The following is a 19377-nucleotide window of genomic DNA, read 5'->3' on the forward strand; positions in this document are numbered from 1 at the left end:
AATTGTAAAATTTCCAAAATGCAATTTGGGGCACTCATATCCTTGATATGGATGAAAAGTTATGAATCCAGCTACATTTTCATTATTTATGGGTTTATTCTTGATGTTTTCCTCAAAATTCAACTGCTCATCTGAAATTTGTTTTTTGTAAAACCCAATGCTTCATCTGGGTACACATCAATGATTGGTGGTGATCCCAATCCATGTTCATGGTAATCATAGAAACCAATTAATGATTGCGCTCCTCATTGATGAAGCAGAATGCTCGAGGATTTTTCTCCATAACAATCAATCTTGTACTCTTGTATCCAATGCTCAATATCCTTCCACGTTGCTACCAATTGAATCATGTATGAGTTGTCCTAGTTCTTGTGAGTTCTTGGTGACGGTTTGTTACAACTGGGGAAATCCGTCTTGATCTATTGCAAATGTTTGTCTTTGCAATGACATCTTTGATTTGTTACTTAGATGCCTTGGTAAAGCAGTGCTCTGATACCAACAGATGCATGCGCTGATATTTTATTCTTGAAGAGAATTATCGGATTACAAAGTAGTCTGAGAAGGAATTCAACACAAAGAAATCTTGACAAGTTTCAAATTTTCTTCCATGGAAAAATCTCCTAAAAGAATAAATAATCCAAGTCTTCTTACAACTCTTTAAGATGAGTATCTGAGTAACTCTGAGCCTTAAAAACCGTAAAAAAGTTCCTATAAAGTCCTAGGGCTAGGTAATGTTTGTTGGGGTTTTGTGGCCTTTAAAGGCTTAGAGAGCTTGTAAAAAATGATGTATAGTGGAATATGAACTTTAGTGGGAGTGTGTGTTTACTGACCAAAGGTTGGGTGGTTTATGGTCCTAGTCATGTCTAAAACCCTTGGCCCTGGGCATGTGGCACATCCGAAAATGGTTTGAAGTAGGTCATCCCTTGTTGAGGTCGAAGAGATATCAAGAGATCATGTTTGTAGGTCAGGAGAACTTTGTGGTCTCTTGTGTACGGTTGTAGGCTTGTGAGAGCAAGGGTCAAACCCTCAACAAACTTTCGCACAACATGTATATATGACAACCGCATGGGAAACAATCCTTTTTTTTACAGGGACACGTGTACATGTGCATTGAGAGAGCCCCCCTTTGTACTATAGTGACAAGTGCTAGACTTGCTCTTAAATGAGCGAACTGTAATCCACATTCCAGGATCATAGTCCCACTGTTTTATTATCCAACTTTGACAAGCCAATCTTGAGCCCCTGCTAAGAGACTGTGGGTCATGGGACTTTGTTGGGTTGGATAAGAGAATATTTGTGGATCATGGTTTCTGGGGTGAGTGGAGCACCCTTAGTGTCGCTTATTTTGATCCACTGGTACCAGTCCACTCCTAGTATATTTTATTTACGTATTATAAATGTTTCTTTGATTTTTAAATATTTTTTTTAGAATTTGAAACTATTGTTTCTATCCTAAATTTTCACAAAAGGGTACTAATGAAAATTTTAGAACTTTAAAAATAACACATGTGAGACCAAGGATCCAAACCCACATGTGGCACACGGTGCACCCTAAGGACCACGCCCTATTTTTTTATGTCATATTTGGCATGCCTTATTTTTTTGCTTAAGGGGGAGCATGCCACCTTTCTAGCTAAAAGGTGGCCCGCTAAATATTTTAACAAAGTAGGGGCACTCCCTAATTTTTTGGACGAGTTTTTTTAAGGGGGGACACGCCACTATTTTTAGTAAAATAGTGGCACACTATTTGTAGGGGGGACACGTTACTTCCTGTGGCACAATCCCCCCACGCCATTGTTTTGGGAAGTAAGGGAATGCCCCGTTATTTTTTTTAAATTCAAATTTAAACATGATAAATTTAGAGATGAGAAATACATTGAGATATGGTTTCCCAATATTGTGGGAAATAATTTAAACATGATAAATGTAAAGATGAGAAATCCATTGAGCTATGGTTTTCCAATATTGTGTGAAATCTAGATTAGATTTATCTAGAAGTTTAATTTCAAATTTAAAAAGATAAAGTTTGAATTTGATTGGTTTGATTTTAAATAGGAGAGGATTGGGTCAAAGTGTAAATAGATAATGTTCCTAATCTTTACACCCAAAATCATGATGGCTGATTTTTGGGATGGATGGGCTCTAATTAACTCTCTCACCCCGTGGATTTTCTATTTATCCTAAAATGGTGCAGCTGGAAATTAGATTAGGCAAATCCTATTTAAACTAGAAGATTGTTTTCTCTAGATCTCCTTCTATTTATAAATCCTAAAATAAATATAGTAGAACACTATACTGTTATACTCCTCCACAAGTTCCTAGAAGTCCACTTTGATACAATGTACATCCCATGATCCCCTAGGCTTTAAAATCAAAGTTACTTACTACTTGAATAGTTGTACAAAATCCAAGTGAACTATTATACTAAAAAACAAAGTTTCAAATAAAATATCACATCAATTGAAATAAATAACCAATAGTCATCATCTGGATTCCCATCTTTTTCATATTCTTGCTCAGCATTTGACTCCACAATACTGAACTGTAGGACTTTGTCATCCACTTTACCTATAAGAAAGTTTACATATTGCTAAGTATACATGAGATATACTTATCTATATCCTTATATTGTATATGGTTAAAAATGACGAGTTAAAACGTAATATAGTTAAAGTAATCGAATATTAAATTTACCTCATTGTGCTGGTTCTTCCAGCGTCATTCAATTATCTAGTTGGTCTTCAAGACCTTCAAGGGTGGGCTTCTCTTTCTCCTCTACCATTCATCCACAATGTCAGTCTTTTCCAAGTCTATGGGTCCGTTCACATTGGTTTCCCTTGGATCTTGCATCCCATTCGAAATTATATATAATTGTAAATAGAAAACTTGTAAACATAAATATCATAGTTGTTGGAGGTGGGAGCGGGATTGGGATCGGGATCAGTTTGGGATTCACCGAAGCGTGCTCTATAGTGGAAGCTCCGTGGGTTTAGGATCGGCGTTCGTACAATGAACAAGACAAGGAGCGAGATCCTTAGGTGTATGGGGGCGATATCCGATGTCAATGGGTTTAATATTTTGACTAGCGGGAATCTAAGCTCCCCTATATAGAAAAATGAGGTTGTAAGTATAGTTAGTACGAATTGCCTTGGTTAAGGAATCGAGGTTTAAGTATGTCATATAATGGGGTTCCCCCTATTCTAATATTGAGATTCTTAAAGTATAGGAATCAAAGTCCTCAGCTGATTTGCCCCGAGTTCGCAAGTGTGCCATTTACCAGGGATCCCTTATAAAGTGCCTCCTGTCCTTGACAATGGATTTATTTATTTTTGTGTGAATAACAACGGATTAATTATTCAGCTCTATAAGTCGGTCTTTCTTATGACCACTACATCTTCGAGCCATGACACAAGTTTGGCATGCACCATTTCCTTTGATTCCCCAGCAGCCCAGAATTCTATCACTCAAGAGTCATCTTCTTCTAATGTACTCTCTCTCTCTCTCTGATTGATGTAAAAGAAGTTTTTTAAAGCTTGAAATGAAATCATATTTTCTCATCTCACAACTGTAATCAGATTTTAGACTCTAAAACAATAGGACATCATAAATATAAGATTTTAAATGAAAAATATATTCTCTCAACTAAGTGGGGTGGCTTATAGAATAGGACTTAATAAAACAATGGGTCATTGGATTTTAACATCATGGAACTTATGATTCCTAAATAATGGGAACTTTGGACAATGGCAATCTCTAACTTGGTATGATCCGTTAATGAAAGTAGAACCCACAAATATGGAACCCAAGATTTTTATGTACCAAAACCTTGGACCATGGTTGTTAGGAGTGGGGATCTATTTTGAAATGAAACTTCATTCCACTGATGGATGGAACATGGTCCCCTTTTTTTGGGAGCGAGATCCCTTAACAAAAAAACGTGGTCTCTACAAGATCCCTTGCAGGAACCGTGAGATCGAGGTTCCATAGCGGGATCGTCACCCTACCCACAAGGTTCTCTTAACTATGATGAATATCACTATAGAAGTAAGAAGGGATACTAAAATAAAGAAAGTCATATTCCCTCTTTCTCAAGGTTAGGTTGTATTGCATAACGACAACCGTTTAGTCTTTTGTCCTCCAACATGCTTCCTTTATCTGTATTGGCACATTGGAAAACACTCGATTTCTCTGACAACCACAACAATGCTGGCTGAGAATATGGATACCGAAACTCTGAAGGTTTGGAACTTCCCTATCAAATGTGACCACCAATCCGCTGAAATGAAAATTGAATAATATAGAATATTGGGTTACAGATAATCACTTACTCAAGAAATGAACGTAATAGAGAAAATAAATAAAAGAAATTAATTACTTGGGAGGATTTCACCATGTAAGGCAATTGTAAACTATTGTCCTAATAGAGCATCCTAACATGCACACATCTGCTTCCCAATCTTGACTTGTATATTTATATCCGGGTCTAACTTTTTGATAATGATGCACCAGCCCATCAAAACCTGAGGATGGGTTAAAAATTTGGCTTTGCTGTAGAAGTATTTGGGGTTACGATAATAGGCAACTGTCTATCCCATCTATCATCTATAATCTTCTAATATTTCTCATGATGAGTCTTCTTGTCCTTAAAAGTTTTTTAAATGGCTTCTTAGGCTCTGTCTATTGCTTCATATATATAACCCATTGTAGGTTTCATAGTTACCAGGATCTTCAAAGGAGGGGGTCGCTTCCCCTCCGTAAGCACGATCCCGCGCTCCGAGATTTGGGATCTCGATTCTGGGTGATTACTTGATATTCGGGATCTCGATTCGGGAAATCGGGGAACTTGATCCCATCTAATGGGATCCAGATCTCTATGCCAAAGATCATGGTTCCATGAGTAAGCAGAACCGCGATTCCACCAAATTAGAATCAAATATCCTCTAATTTGCGAGCCAGTTTCACCGATTCATTTTTTTGGTTTGTTTACAATCGAGTGTGGACCTCCAAATTTTTACGACCTACAAACTTTCTGAACTCTATGATTTCCAACATATTTTACAATTCACAATTTTACATACCTTGTGAATCGTGATTTATGTCTAGTTTCGGCGAAAGGCAACAAAAAAGAGGACAAGGAGAGTAGAAGAAGATGGAAGGAGCTAATATGCTCAACTTCCTTGGAGTTAGTTCTCTGGGTCTTGTCTACCTCTTGCAGGACTTCTATTGCTAAAGTGTTGATCAACCAAATCGAGCCACTCGCGAGATTGCCTTATGGGTGAAGGAATAATATGTATGCGTGGAAATGTGAGGTCTGTATATGTCTTTGAACCCTTAACAATCTTTGACAAAGGAGAACTATTGAGAACTATATATGGCAATGTCTTTCTTTTTCCTTACTTTGTAAAGGAGAACTTAACTATTGCGGTATTTCTTTGTTGGAAATAATCTATCACAACATTCTTATATTAATCATCAATTGATATTTGAGTGGGAGTTGCCCAATCCAACTGATTGGTGCCAAAACTGAGGATGCGTTCATTTTAGTTAGACCAATGTAGGTAGGTGTGCAGTTTTTTTTAGGGACCCATATGATTACTTTTTTATAGTGATTCTTTCTTAAGTAACTGATTTTATTACCCTCCATTCCCATTCTTAGCATGGGATCGAGGACTTAGGTATTACATCACCATATTGGATTTCTATTATCGCTGTGTATAAAATCATACTCCAATGACCACAAAATGTTAAAAAGAACTGCAATGACATGAATTTTGTTCACATTGATATTGGGTTTGTGAATTTTAAAGAAGTTAAAAATATTGTTCAATGGAATTTGCTCCTAAGTTGCAATACAATTGATAAGTGACTTCGGGAACCTCGGTCCTTATCATGGAGGAAAGCAATCCCATTTAATAAAGAATTCGCTTCTGTGAAGATATGGAATGCGTTCACTAAAAGTCAGCGATCTCGATCCCTTTACCTGACCATGTATGGACCTTGTTCCCCCAACCACGGATCTTCGAGCCTATCCCGTTCCGTGCTTTCGCTCCCGATCTCGAAGCTCTCATCGCTCCCGTTCCCGGTTATTATGGTAGGTTTAGAGCAATGTTTGCCAAATTGAGCGGTTCAAATTGCAATCGCCCGGTTAGATCGGAACTAGTCACTGGTTGGTTCCTATTTTGGCCGGTATTGGTGATTAAGCCAGATATTTTAAAAAAATTCAAAACAAAATTATATAAAATGCCAAAAAATAAGGAATTTGTTTGTAATGCATTTTTTTAAATGTTTTTCATCATTTTGGAAAAGATTGGAAAGTGTTTTGGCCATTAATACTTATTTTTACATTCTTCCCATCTTTTTTGAAAAATATCAAAAATACCCCTGGGCACAAATTGATTTTTTAAAATCTATTTTTATTCACTAATTTTCAACTTCATTTTGATGTGCTTTGTTTAATCATGCTTTAAATGTCCTTTTTATGTTTTTAATTTTTTTTTTATTTTGTTTATTTTTTTTGACTTGTTTTTATCGGTTAGGAGTTTCTTGGTTAGGTCAGTTGAACCGGCTGGTTTACCGGTTACTCGGTACAGGCCCTTGGTCGGTATCCGTGGCCGGTTCGATTTTTCGAACACTGGATTAGAGTCACTGTCTACAACCCTTAAAATCTTCACCAAGAGCTCTGTAATTCGAATTACATTTGGCAACATTGGTAAATTGACTCAGCCACTTTCATCATCTCCTTCCTACTACTCTTGCCAACTATTTGGAATCCTGCTGGTTAGCTGATGTAACCATGGATCTGAGGCCATCCTTTTAAAATTACATACTCTGCAAAGTGAGGAATTTAGTTGCAAATCTAGTAATGACAGGCCTCAATAACTCCGTCCCCTGAGTATGCTTCCTCGTAAGATTGAGGACCAATCCATGGTTGTATATAGATTTTGGTACTTTGCCTTACTTATGGCTTTTATAACATGTTTCATCTTCCCAATCTCCTCTAGCATTAAATCTATACAATGTGCCGCACTTGATGTCCAAAATATATATGGATAATGTGATTGTAGCAACTGCCCCTAAGGCGTAGTTGAGTGTATTATCTGTAATAAATTGGACTATATTCTCTGGCCCCACCTCCTCAATGACCTCCCTAAACAAATCAAATAATGCCACCCTTGTTTTTGTTATCTCAAAGGCAACAGCTGACTTCAAGAAGACCATCCCCTTTGTACAATACACCGAAAGTCAATTAATTGTCTTTGACTTTCATCTTTCTGTCGATCAGCCATGATAGAATATCCTTTACTGGCCCTTATCTCCTTGAATGATTCTGTGTCCTTCCTAATCTTATCCGTATTCTTTTAAGTAGTGCAGTCCTAAATCATGATTAGAGGGGCTTTTATACCTGGACCTATGGATGCCACAACAACAAACTTTGGTTGGAAATCGATGCAGTTTCGGGCATTGAATGTGATAATAGTTATGATAAATCCACTGTACCATACACATGTTCGCCTTTACTACTGCTTTCTACTTGACCACACACTTTGATGGTTGGCTGGGAGCCTAGTTTTGTTCTAGATGGAAACAACTATGTCACCACCTGGAGCCATCCTCTTAGGCTTGCTAGACACATGAGTGGAAGACATGGGCTCTTTCCCAAGTGTCCTCCTTCTAGCTTGAGGAGACTCCTCATCTCCTTCCTCATAATCAATATCATAATGCTCCTCATCTTGGGTAGGGTAACGATCCTTATGTTATCGACAATTTCTTGCCTCCTTTGCTTCTCTACCACATGATATTCGGTGCTTTTTTGGATCTCGAACATTGCATGAGAGGAACCTTGGGGCATATGGCCATGCTCCCTATTTTTGGGCCAACGCTTCATAACCCTATGGATCCGATGTCCCTTTATTTTGTTTATCATAATATATGCACAAAGTTCCCATATTTATCACCTTCTGTAGTCGTATTTACACCTATAGGACCTATTTGCATGGTCCCATGCTGGATCTGATTTTCCATTTGTAGACCTGAAGGTGTTGTTTTCCCCAAACAACAAATAATCAATCACAATGACAACACCCAAACCCCCATTCACAGTTCACAAGTTCACAAGAATTTTAAATTTCATAGCCATACATCAAAAACTAAACGCACAAAAAATCCCATTGAGTCTTGATTTTTGAGTGGAAAAGTAGTTAAAAAACTGAAAATACCTAAAATAGATAGCAATTCATTATTTGTAATTTTGTAAATTTACATACAAAGTGTAAAATCCATTTAAAAATTAAAACTGAAAATGCAAGAAAATTGCTCACAAGAATTTGTTTTATTTTTAAGTTTTTTCTTCTTTTGCATTTTCAGAGAGTAACAAGATAGATGTCGAGAAAGCCTCTAAAAATTGGGTTTGATAAATTTGCATCGATTCCTCAATATATATTAGGATCCATTTCTTGAGAAATTATTTTTACTACAAATAGTATTTGAGTTAACAAAGAAGAAGAAGGTTGAAGAATGCAGTTTTGATGATAAATTCTTCTTAGCTCATTTCAAAACTTGAGGACGAGTTTTCTCCAACTAGGGGAGAATGATGGAGGGAAAAATTATACTTTTTTAATTTCTATTCAATTTTAAAGGATGCATATTTTGATTTTAGTTTTAGGATTTATGCTTAGGATGTTAAGTTGTTTTTGGATTTTAGGGTTTTTTTATATTTACTTTATTTAATATTCACAAGTACTATTCATGGTACTGTTAAAGTTACTGTTCATGCATTATTATTCACACGTTACTGCTCACATGGGTATTTTTGAAATTTTAGTATTATTAAATATTTACTTGGATCGCAAGTTAAATTAAGGTTTCATGTGCTTATATATGTTTGGATTTCATATTTTGTGAGGCATATTATATTGGATGAAATTTTTTTTTATGAAATAAGAAAGTTTTTCTTCTCTTGGCTTTGATTTGCAGCCATGTTCTTTCTCTAGTATTGCTGATTTTACTTGTTTAAGGTTCAAGAAAAATGTGTATTCAATTTCCTACCTTTCCTAGGATGCAGACATTTGACTCCTTTCTATACGTTCCTTACTAGAACACATGTGATTTACATGTTGCGTAAATGTGTTTATAGATCATGTTTCTTTGTTTGTGTGCCTTGGTCACAACATTTGCACTTTTGAAGCTGTGGATTGATTGTAAACTGTCGATAGTAGTTATTCCAATTTTCAGAAAAAAAAGAGAGTAGTTATTCGAACCAATTGAGTTCGTGGGGTTTCCTTACTTCTCTATCTGTTTTACCTGATTTTGGCATGTTCCTCTTTTTTTCTTGTAATTAGTATTCGTTCAATTCAAATATTTTAAAACTTTCACCTGTAATTTAAGTTGTATACATTCTATATGTGATCCTTGAAGCTGTAATAGTGTGTCTGGATCATATTATCATAGATCCTTTTCAGGTATTATCCCTGGTTGAAGTTGGGCAGCATCCTTGTTTCTCTTGAAGCCAAGGTTAGGTGACATTCTATGTTTGCTAATGCTAGTTTTACCTCTCATCGCATTGCTTAACATAATTTGTATATGATTAAGGCTACCTTCCGTGTATCTTCACTTCTTTACATGATCTCGAATTGGAATATGATATCTTTCAATTTATTTCTGTTGCTGGATTGTGTGAGGCATATGCAGAGGCCCTTCTGACACACATATTTTGTGATGTAAATGATATACGGATCATCAGTTATGTAGGCTTCAAAATATTTCCTGGCTAGATTACTCATTAATTGTTAGTTTATTGCATTATATTTCTTGATGTTGATGTGTAACTATTCACAGGCTAGCTTCTGTATGTCTTCACTTCTTTACAGGATCTAGAATTGGAATATGACCTTTTTCAATTTATTTCTGTGCTGGATTGTGTGAGGCATAAGTAGAGGCCCTTCTGACACACATATTTTGTTATATAAATGATAGACGGATGATCTGTTATGTAGGATTATTTTTTCAAAATAATCCCTGGCTAGATTGTGCATTAATTGTTAGTTTAGTGCTTATATTTCTTGATGTTGATGTATTCATCCCTGTACTATTCACAGGCTACCTTCTGCATATCTTCACCTCTTTACATGATCTAGAATTGGAATATGATCTTTTTCAATTTGTTCTTGTGCTGGATTGTGTGAGCCATAAGTAGAGGCCCTTCCGACACACATATTTTGTGATATAAATGATATACGGATCATCTGTTATGTAGGCTTCAATATAATCCCAGGCTAGATTACTCATTAATTTTTAGTTTAGTGCATTGTAGTTCTTGATGTTGATGTATTCATTCCTGTACTATTCACAAGGTATGTGTTGATTATAGTGTCCTTCAAAGAATTCTCTTGCTGTTTTTTTTGTCTTGGAGTATGATGGTTTTCAATGTTTCTGTTCTGTTTTGCAGCCTGGTTATGACGCTCTAGTTTCAGATTTCCATATTCCCAAGAATCCTGTTATGGTTCCACAGGAGAAAATAGTAAGTATGCACTGCAGTTTCAGCTGTAATTCGTTGCTGGGGAGTGTGTTAGTATGCAACCTTTTTAGTCTCACTTATGAATACTTGGTGAGCACATGAAGTGCTGACCAGCCATGTCATTTTCAGGAAAAAATAAATTGTTTAGCACATCTAAATTTTTGGATGATCCGTTGTATGTTTGTTGGGACCCTCTTGTCAAGTATAAAAGCATAAAGCTTTTATTTAGTACAAGTAATTTAATTTCATTAGTAGCTATTTTTGATTGTTTTTGGGAAGCCATGGACTAATTAATTGCTTGCAATTGTGGGGGTCTTTCCTGTTTCTGTCTGCAGCGATTATTTGTAGTCCGGACAGATAATATGGAAACAACATCATGTATTGTAACTCCACCACACGTGAAGTAAGGACTTTTCTTTACTGAATTAATTGAGGGGAATTACCTTATAAATAAATCATTTTTCAATATGCTTGGTTATGCAGTTTCTTGTTGAATGGGAAGGGGGTGGATAAAAGGATTAATTCATCATTGGTAAGCATGTGTTTTTAAGCCTTGTGGTAATCTATGTTCTACACTAATAATTTCCGATATATGGTTGATTCGTTGAAGGAACTCATGTTGTGTATGTCTAACTTGCCTCATCGATTAGGATACCGGCCCACAATTTCCAACTGATGTAACTGCATTGCTAAAAATGGGGACCAATCTTTTGCAGGCTATAGGGGATTTCAATGGTATGTTTCAAATATGCAGGTTGTTTATATCATTTTCCTACTTTTCTTTATTGTATATATAAGGCTATCAATATTATGTTCCTTCTATACATAATGTGTTCCTATTGTTTTGCCAGTGAATATAAATACTAACATAGAAATTTGCATGCATTAAAGGAATAAGTTTGTATCTTATTTTACAGGTAATTATGTTATAGCCATAGCTGTGATGGACGTAGGTCCGTGCTCTGATAGTACCACACTACAAGATTACGTCCAGCCTGCTGTCTCAGCAGTTACTCAAGGTATAGCGAATAAGTTATTCAAAAGGAACACTACCAAAGGGACTTGTTGTGTATGCTTGTCAAAACTGAGTGCCTTTATCATGCAATACTTCTGTGTGTTAGTAATGTTAACATGATATTTGTTTTAGCATGTCGATATTTTTTTATTTTTTTTTTAATTTTTGCTTTTCTAAGTTCTCTCTCAATTCATTTCTTGCATTTGCGCCCTCTAAAATTTTGACCTCTTTTGTAAGTTTATTCTTCAGGTTACTTCACAAAAACTTGTTTGCATTCTCAATATTAAAATGTTATCTGCTCGATGTTCATAAACACAAATGGGGTTTTGAGGGGTTATAGCAGGTTGGTTAAGGTGTATTCTGGAGGGTCTAATTGCTTAGGATGGGATTCGATCAGGAATGTTTTTTCAGCTCAAGATGTGACTTAATTCTGGATCGCTCTTTGAAACAGTGATTCCCCTATTGAATGTGTTTCTTTCAATAAGCAAAGCGATGTTGTGGTATTGGTTTTAGTAACTGGCAGGACAGTCTGGATACCCGGTAGGACAGTCTCGATACCTGTTTTCCCCTATATATTTCAAGTAATGTATATCTATTTCATTTTCAGTTGTTAGTAGTCTTTAGAGAGTTTGAAGTCTGATTTCTTCGAGTTAGAAAGGTTGGGCTTTGATCCAAGAAGAAAAGGTGGGAAATGAAATCCAGCCCCTTTCCGATCCCCAAACAAGTAAAACTTCGCGTAAATCAAACCAAGAGAAGAATAACTTTCTTCTTTCCTAAAATAAATTTTCAGTCCCAAAAATAACATATGCTCCCTAGTGGGGCATTCCACCCTTTTTAATACAAACTGAATGAAAAATAAAACGAAAGTAGTAGAGCCCAAATATATCTTCCACCTTTCTGTCTCACACCTCCTGCAAAATCCCTATAATTTCGGCCTCCAATTGACTTCCTGCAATCCCTATAATTTAGGCCTCCAATTGACTTCCTCTCTTCATTTCTTTTACCCCTATTTTGTCTCCCTTGCTCCATTAGTATAGGACCTCAAATCTCTCTCCATGGCAGTCAAGTGCCTCTCTCATCTTTTCCATTATTTCCTTCGCTTTTAACTATCACCAGTCCCTTCAAAATTGGACCCTTCTTTGAGGATTCAACGTGATCCCCATCTAAAAGAAATAGAATGTCAAGAGAAGGATTACATAATTCCTATTATCTCTTTTCCAAATTCATGCATCCAGTGTTTCAAAAAAACGGACCGCCCAGCACCTGGGCAGCTGCCTAGGCTGATATCCCTGGGCACCTGCCTTAACCCTCCTAGGCGACCGCCCAAGCCTGCGCCCCACCCAGGGGCGAAAATGCGGCTCCTTGAGGGTAATTTTGGATCTTTTTTTAATACTAAAGGGGAAAAATTGTGGGTATTAGGTTCATTTGAAACCTAAAACCCATTAGTGGTTATTTTAGAGAGAGAAAACCCCAAAAAAAAAAAAAAACTTCTATTAGGCCGCCCAGGTTTTGGGCGCCCACTTAGGTGTTGGGCGCTAGGCCACCCCGACCGCCTAGGTGCCACTTAACGCTTTTTGAAACACTATATGCATTCATACTAATTCCCATTAAAATAGGGCCCATAGGATCCCCACATGATCTTCTCCCAATTAAAAACAAGGAAACCAATTAACTAACTAAATCTTAAAGAAAACCTCATCTTAATTCTAACAACTAAGAAATTTACCAGTAATAATAATAAAAAAGTAAGATTTTGAATGAGCCATCTCTTGATTTGCATCAGTCTTGAAACATGTTGTAATATTTCTCCATTAATATTTTTGTACTGCTGCGACATAAGGTTCATGCGTGAAGATGAAAAATTTCCACGTATATTTCAAGTATGTCAAGCTTGATGTCCATGATGAAAGAGGACGATGTGATCTAGCACAGTATATATAGTTTAAAAATTTTATTCTCTTTCTTTTGCAGTACCGGCTAGAACACTTCATATGTCCGAGAATTACAATTTTAAGAACACTTCATATGTCCAAGAATTACAATTTTAATTCAAATAAAGAAGCAAAAACAAGAATAGGATTCTCACTTCCTACCACCATTAGAAAACTTCTTCATTACATAAAGGAAATTACATTAATGGAAATTAAGAGCAGGAAAGCAAAACTATCAAACTAGATGCCAAAGGATTACCTCTAATGGACGTGATATACCCCACACCGAATCTCCTCCAACAATGGCGCACAGGATCTTGGTCCTTCTTTGAACCTTAGTAAATGGGAAGCTTTGGCTAAACCCCTCACACAAAATACGAGAGCACAGGTATGTAGGATGGGCCTCTCTTCTTTCTCTCAAGCTTGGGGCATGCCCCCTTTCCTTGCATATTAAGGGCGTGCCCCCTCTTTTTCTTTCTTATCTTTTGGAGAGGGTGATAGGGAGAGATGAGAGTTGACAGAGGGTGGCGTGCCACCCTAGGAGGAAGAGAGAGAGAGAGAGGGAGAGAGAGAGAGGGAGAGGGTCTAAATTAGGGTGTAGAGAATGACCCCCGATAATATGTATTTATAACACAGAGGCTAGGGTTTTGGGATTTAGGGTTAGCCATTATTGTAGACATTCAATCTTGACCGTTGATCATAGATGACCTGTGGGGTGAGAGATCTTAGCCATACAATCCTTAGATCAACCATCATATTCAAATGGAAGGTACTGGAACCTTATCTCTTAACTTTTTTAACTTAATCCCATAAAATATTTGTGTAGAGAAAAATACTATGTATTTAATTTACACCTTCTCTTAGCTAATTTATTTTTCTCTTGGAATATTTAAATTCTTACAAAATCAATTTTAGCTCTTTAAAAAGTCTCTTTTAATGAAAATAAAATATCTAGAGCCATCTAATATTCTAAAAATCAATAACTTAAAATTAATTATTTTGAAATTATTTTGATGGGAATTGGATCCAACTATGTTAAAGAAAATGTGAATATACTGAGGCACTCCATCTCTATTAGTGATTTTGTCCTACACTCACTTTCTTAAACTGACCCAATAGTTCTATGACCCACTGCCTGTCGCAGGGATGCATGATTGGACTATCAAAGTCAATCAATCGGTGAAGAGAACACAATCCTAGCCCATGGATTACAGGTTCCCCTCAGGGACAAGCCTAGGTCACACACACCTATACACTCTTATCACAATTGGTGCATAGGGGCTACCTTTCACACATGTATATGTCACACCCTTAATGGTGTTTGCTTCCTAATATGGCTATTATATATACATCCTGTGCGATGGTCATGATGAAGATTTGGCCTTGTCCCTTCAGGTCCCCCAATCGCACACAAGGGTCACATAGTCCCTTGGCCAACCACTTTAGGCATTTCTCTGATCTCATCAAGGGCTAACCCTAAACTCTCTACAGTTGTGCCTCATGCCTAGAAATAAAGGGTTTTAAACTCAACCCGGCTTAGCTCATTAAACCTAGGTTGAGTTCCAACATCAATATTCCCATCTTTGGCCCCTCTGGATCCTAATCCGTTGGTTCCTCTGGACTGTACTACCACTAGAGTTATCATATCACTATAGTCATAGTTTTACATGCTTTCGTAAGGCCTTTAAGTGGCCACATAACCCCAACACTTGGAGCCTTCCATTACCCTTATGCCAACTGAGTTGTGGCTAATTTACCCGTCTAGCTTCTATGGTGGAAGAAAGGATATGACATTGGATTTTGATCTTCCGAGGCATAGGTTCCGATCTTATGTAGTACCACGGAGCTCTGGCCGACAAATAGGGGATTTCATAGAGTGGGATTTTATTGTCTCAAAGGGTCTCTCTCTCTCTCTCTCGGGATCAGTCTTATATTAGATATTGGTACCTTTATAGGTTGGCAAAGGAATGTCTGCGGATATCACTTCAATGGAGCTTCACTTTTTGGAGTATATGTTTGATGTGGTGCACTCTAGGATTTGTGCATTGCTTTCTAGTTTTGAAGACTAGATTTTGGCTGTGATAAAAATGTTAGAAGTAGTGTCGCTAAGGATGCTACTACTATGAAGGTCTTGTTTTGTGTTCAAGGGTGTGAATGGAGGATCTCATTTTTGTTTTTGTTTCTATGCTTTGTTTTGCTTATGTGATTATCTTGATGGTGAAGAGGACATAAACTGGGATAGGTTTATTGTTTATTTATATGAGCTTGAAGGGGAATGTTGGAAAGAGAGTGGGGATAAAAATTAAGTCTTGTGGAAACATGCCATGCCTGTACTACTGGCCATCCATCAAGTGGGTCCTTTTAGTAACATCATGAGAGTGGGAACATCATGGGGGATTTCTTGAGGACAAGTGTTTGGGCTGCAATCTGTTGTATGCTATTCCTAAATAAGCAATGGCCGTGATGGTGGTAGTGATGATTTATGTTAGAACATGGTTACCTGGATCCACCTACCAAGGGGTTGATTCCTCTCTGGAATCCCAATCGGGCATGCTAAGGAAGTGAATCATGCCCCTCTGCGATTATTAATTTTGGAATCTCGATCCTTGGTATTATGGATCGAGGTCTTGAGCTACATGGAATCATGGTTTTTTTACTTTGTAGTATAGTATAGCAGTGTAGTATGGTGTAGTAGTATAGTATAGCAGTATGGTATAATAGTATATATTAGAGTATAATATATATTATATTATATATAGTTCTATATAGTAGATTTAAATCTAGTAAGTAGCATTTAGAATAATATAGTAGATTTAAATATAGTAAGTAGCATTTAGTATAGTATAGTAGAATATAGTATATAGCATAGTATTATAGTATAGTATAGCAGTATGGTATCGTATGATAGTGTGGTATGTTATTGTAGTATACGCTATACTGCCGGTTAAATGCTCTTGTGGGCCTCGTTTTTAACCAGATGGAGCTGGGTTCTTTATAATTTATCATTTGATCCCGATTAAGTTTGGATTGAAATCCCCCGCATATTGGGATCTAGATCCCTAAATTTTAGGGTGTGTGGACTGCAATCCTTACCATAGGGAGCTGTTTGCTTGTCATGATCTTGCGGTCCTATTCCCGATCGCAGATCTGATTCAAACCCGTTGCTAGTAACTATGTGTAAGAGATTTATGATCCATGCATAATATCTTTGTACTTGTCCATTGGCTGGTAAGAAACTTCAAGCACCTTTACATGTGGATTATCTGTTTGATGAGATTATGAATGCCATTCCCTCCCTCATCCCCTTGATACTGTCTTCCCCTAGAAATGACTTCCAGGCTATGATAAATACTGCACAGAACGGGCTGTGCGAGTGCGTACTCCTTCCCCTGTGTCATGTCGCAGGCCACGTAGAATATGTCGGGACGAATGACGTCTGCCCCTCCCGGTAGGGCAAATTTACATATGAAGAGCACCAAGTAAGCCGCCATGAAGATATGCTCATTCTCCTTCCCCAACTCAAAAATTGGTGGGGTTTCCTTCTCCCCTTTTCTCGGGGACGGACCAACTTCATTTGTAAAGTCGTCGTAGAAGAATGTTATCCATTTGGCGAAGGTGACTCGCCCACTTTTGGGCTCATCATAGAGTTGTTGGTAGATCTCGAACAATTCTTGAAGCCCAGCCGGTGGGGCTTCGTTTCCTACCTTTTCATACACAACACTAAGGAGTGGCAGCCCACCAACGAAGTGTAGGTTCATCAGTGATATCCCTTCCTCCCCATGACCAAGCAGCCATGTGTTGCTAACATGGCTCCAAGTTTCCAACAACATTTTGACCGTGTTTGAGCAACGATCATAGTAGCCTGCCGAGCACTGGAGGGCGGTCGGCAAGGAAGCCCGTCTCAAAGAATTTCGAAAATGCCTCAGCATTTTCATGGTCCATGAGGAGTACCCCTTCAGGTATTGGTGTTTAACTTGACCCGCATGCCAGCGGAAGACCACTCCTTGCTCGGCGTTTGTACCATCCGCTTGCCTAGAGTCGGCAAGTTCCCATTAGAGGTTACGTTTCGGTGCAGGCAGTGCAGGAGGCCTACCCCATCCTCTACACTCACATTGCCATCATTATCGTCCCTTGTCACCAGCCGGACAGGGTCACTAACAAAAGTGACGCTCAAGGGCCACCTCGGTTCACATAAGCTGTCTGTGAGCCAGATTGGCTCACCTCTCACCAAGCTGTTGCCGGTGAATTCATCAGTGCCAAGCTTCCTCGCTTGCAGGAGGTTCTTCACGTTTGGAATAGCGCCTGAAGGCCCGGCCATTAGGTTGAAAGCTTCACGGTCAAAGGACACTAAGTGGTCGCGAAGAACTGCTCACAAAGGCTGAAGGCAGAAGAGGATGCTCTCATGCATGGAAGGGGATTTTACTTGGCTTATTTCATTTGAGAGGCAATGTACAGTGGAATATTGGAAATGGTCAGTTGGTAGATTTCTGGATGGACCCATGGCTAGTAGGTCAGCCACTTTCAGACCTCCACGATGATAACATTCAGGAGTATATGGGGGTTGCTATAGGGAGGAGGGTGTCTGACTTATCAGAGGAGTTCCTCTAGCTTGGGTTTTACCGCATCCCGCATCTGATTTTTTGAGGATTATATGGAGAGAAGTTGAGAATTATACTCTTCCTCTACAGCTCAAGACGGATTTACTGGTCTGGATTCATTTTGCTGATGAATTATTATCTATTAAAAGGGTATGGGATTTTATTAGGCATCAAAGTTCATCACAGCCTATCTTTCGTGCACTTTGGTCCTCCAAATGCCACCCAAAGGCGAAATGGTTTTCATGGTTGGCCTTGCATAATCGATTACCCACTTCATTCTTACTAAAGCAATGAAGCATGCAACTGAATTCTTTATGTCCCGTTTGTAGTAACCATGATGACAATCTTTTCAATCTATTATTCCATTGTGCCTTTGCGCAGGGTGTCTGGAGATAACTCGCTTGGAGATGTGGAAAAGGCCTTGTCCTTGGTACCTCTGTCCCTGATTTACTTAGGTGGTGGTTGCTTTTCAGGTTTAAATCATATGGACTTCGTAATATTTGGTCTTCTAACTTTTTTACTACTATTTGGTTTTTATTAGAAGAGTGCAACATAAGAGTTTTTGAGTCAAGACCTACCTTGAGAGAGCTTATTGTGAAAAGAATTATCCTGCATGTTCAGGCACTAGCAGAGGTTAAGAAGTGGTCTTCCATTTATCAGAAAAGGCCATGATTGGTAAGCTTTGGATAGCTTGGCAGTAGCAGAGGGCTGAGCCCTTTACTTCGGTAGTGTGGTCTTTTTCTGAGACTCATTATTACAAGTTCAATATTGATGGTGCTTTCTTGAGAAATCCATGTTTAGTAGGTGGTGGTGGAGTTATCAGGATCAGTGCAGGTGGTTTTATTGCTACTTTTTCAAAGCATTTTGATTTTGCTTCTAATAACCATGTAGAATTCTTGGCATTTGAGGAAGGAGTTCAATTGGTTATTCAAAGTAATTGCTTTCCAATCCAGATTGATTGTGACTCGGCCTTGCTTGTGAATGCTATTCAGAATCGATGCAATGCTCCATGGAGACTTAAGACGATTGTTGATAATTGTTGTATCAGACTATCTTCTCATCGATGGTCCATCACACGTCTTTCGTGAGGCTAACATGGTTGTTGATGCCATAGTTAAGAGGGTAGCTGCTGGCCCCGGTGCTACTGTGTGGCGCCATAGACCACTAGATTTTCTTTCCTCTCTTTTATTACATGATCTGGCGCAATTGCCCTACCATAGGGTTGTATCTTAATTGTTTTTCTCTGCTTTTTTATTAGTGAAAAACAAGTATGGGGCCTTGTCTCCTACTGACTTACCCAAAAAAAAAGGATCAATCACT

The 19377-nt window shown here is 38.0% G+C and overlaps 1 protein-coding gene across 9 annotated transcripts in view; it reads left to right on the top strand.

Moving 5' to 3' along the window:
• The window catches only part of LOC18433344 (uncharacterized), a 72668-nt gene that overhangs the window by 26551 nt on the left and 26740 nt on the right, over positions 1 to 19377 (top strand). For 5 of the 9 annotated variants that reach the window (XM_088862629.1, XM_088862653.1, XM_088862638.1 and 2 more), the window contains 5 exons: positions 10445 to 10516; positions 10849 to 10916; positions 10997 to 11045; positions 11164 to 11248; positions 11431 to 11532. In XM_088862629.1, the coding sequence (XP_088718755.1) occupies positions 10496 to 10516; positions 10849 to 10916; positions 10997 to 11045; positions 11164 to 11248; positions 11431 to 11532 (325 nt within the window). In that variant the 5' untranslated portion in view covers positions 10445 to 10495. Of the gene's footprint in view, positions 1 to 9458; positions 9511 to 10444; positions 10517 to 10848; positions 10917 to 10996; positions 11046 to 11163; positions 11249 to 11430; positions 11533 to 19377 lie in introns of all 9 variants that reach the window. The other 4 variants (XR_016052635.1, XM_011624679.3, XM_088862605.1 and 1 more) reach the window with 1 other exon arrangement.

The sequence above is a fragment of the Amborella trichopoda genome, chromosome 1 (genome assembly GCF_054954075.1).
Source record: "Amborella trichopoda isolate Santa Cruz 75 chromosome 1, AtrichopodaSantaCruz75HAP2 v2.0, whole genome shotgun sequence".
NCBI lineage: Eukaryota > Viridiplantae > Streptophyta > Magnoliopsida > Amborellales > Amborellaceae > Amborella > Amborella trichopoda.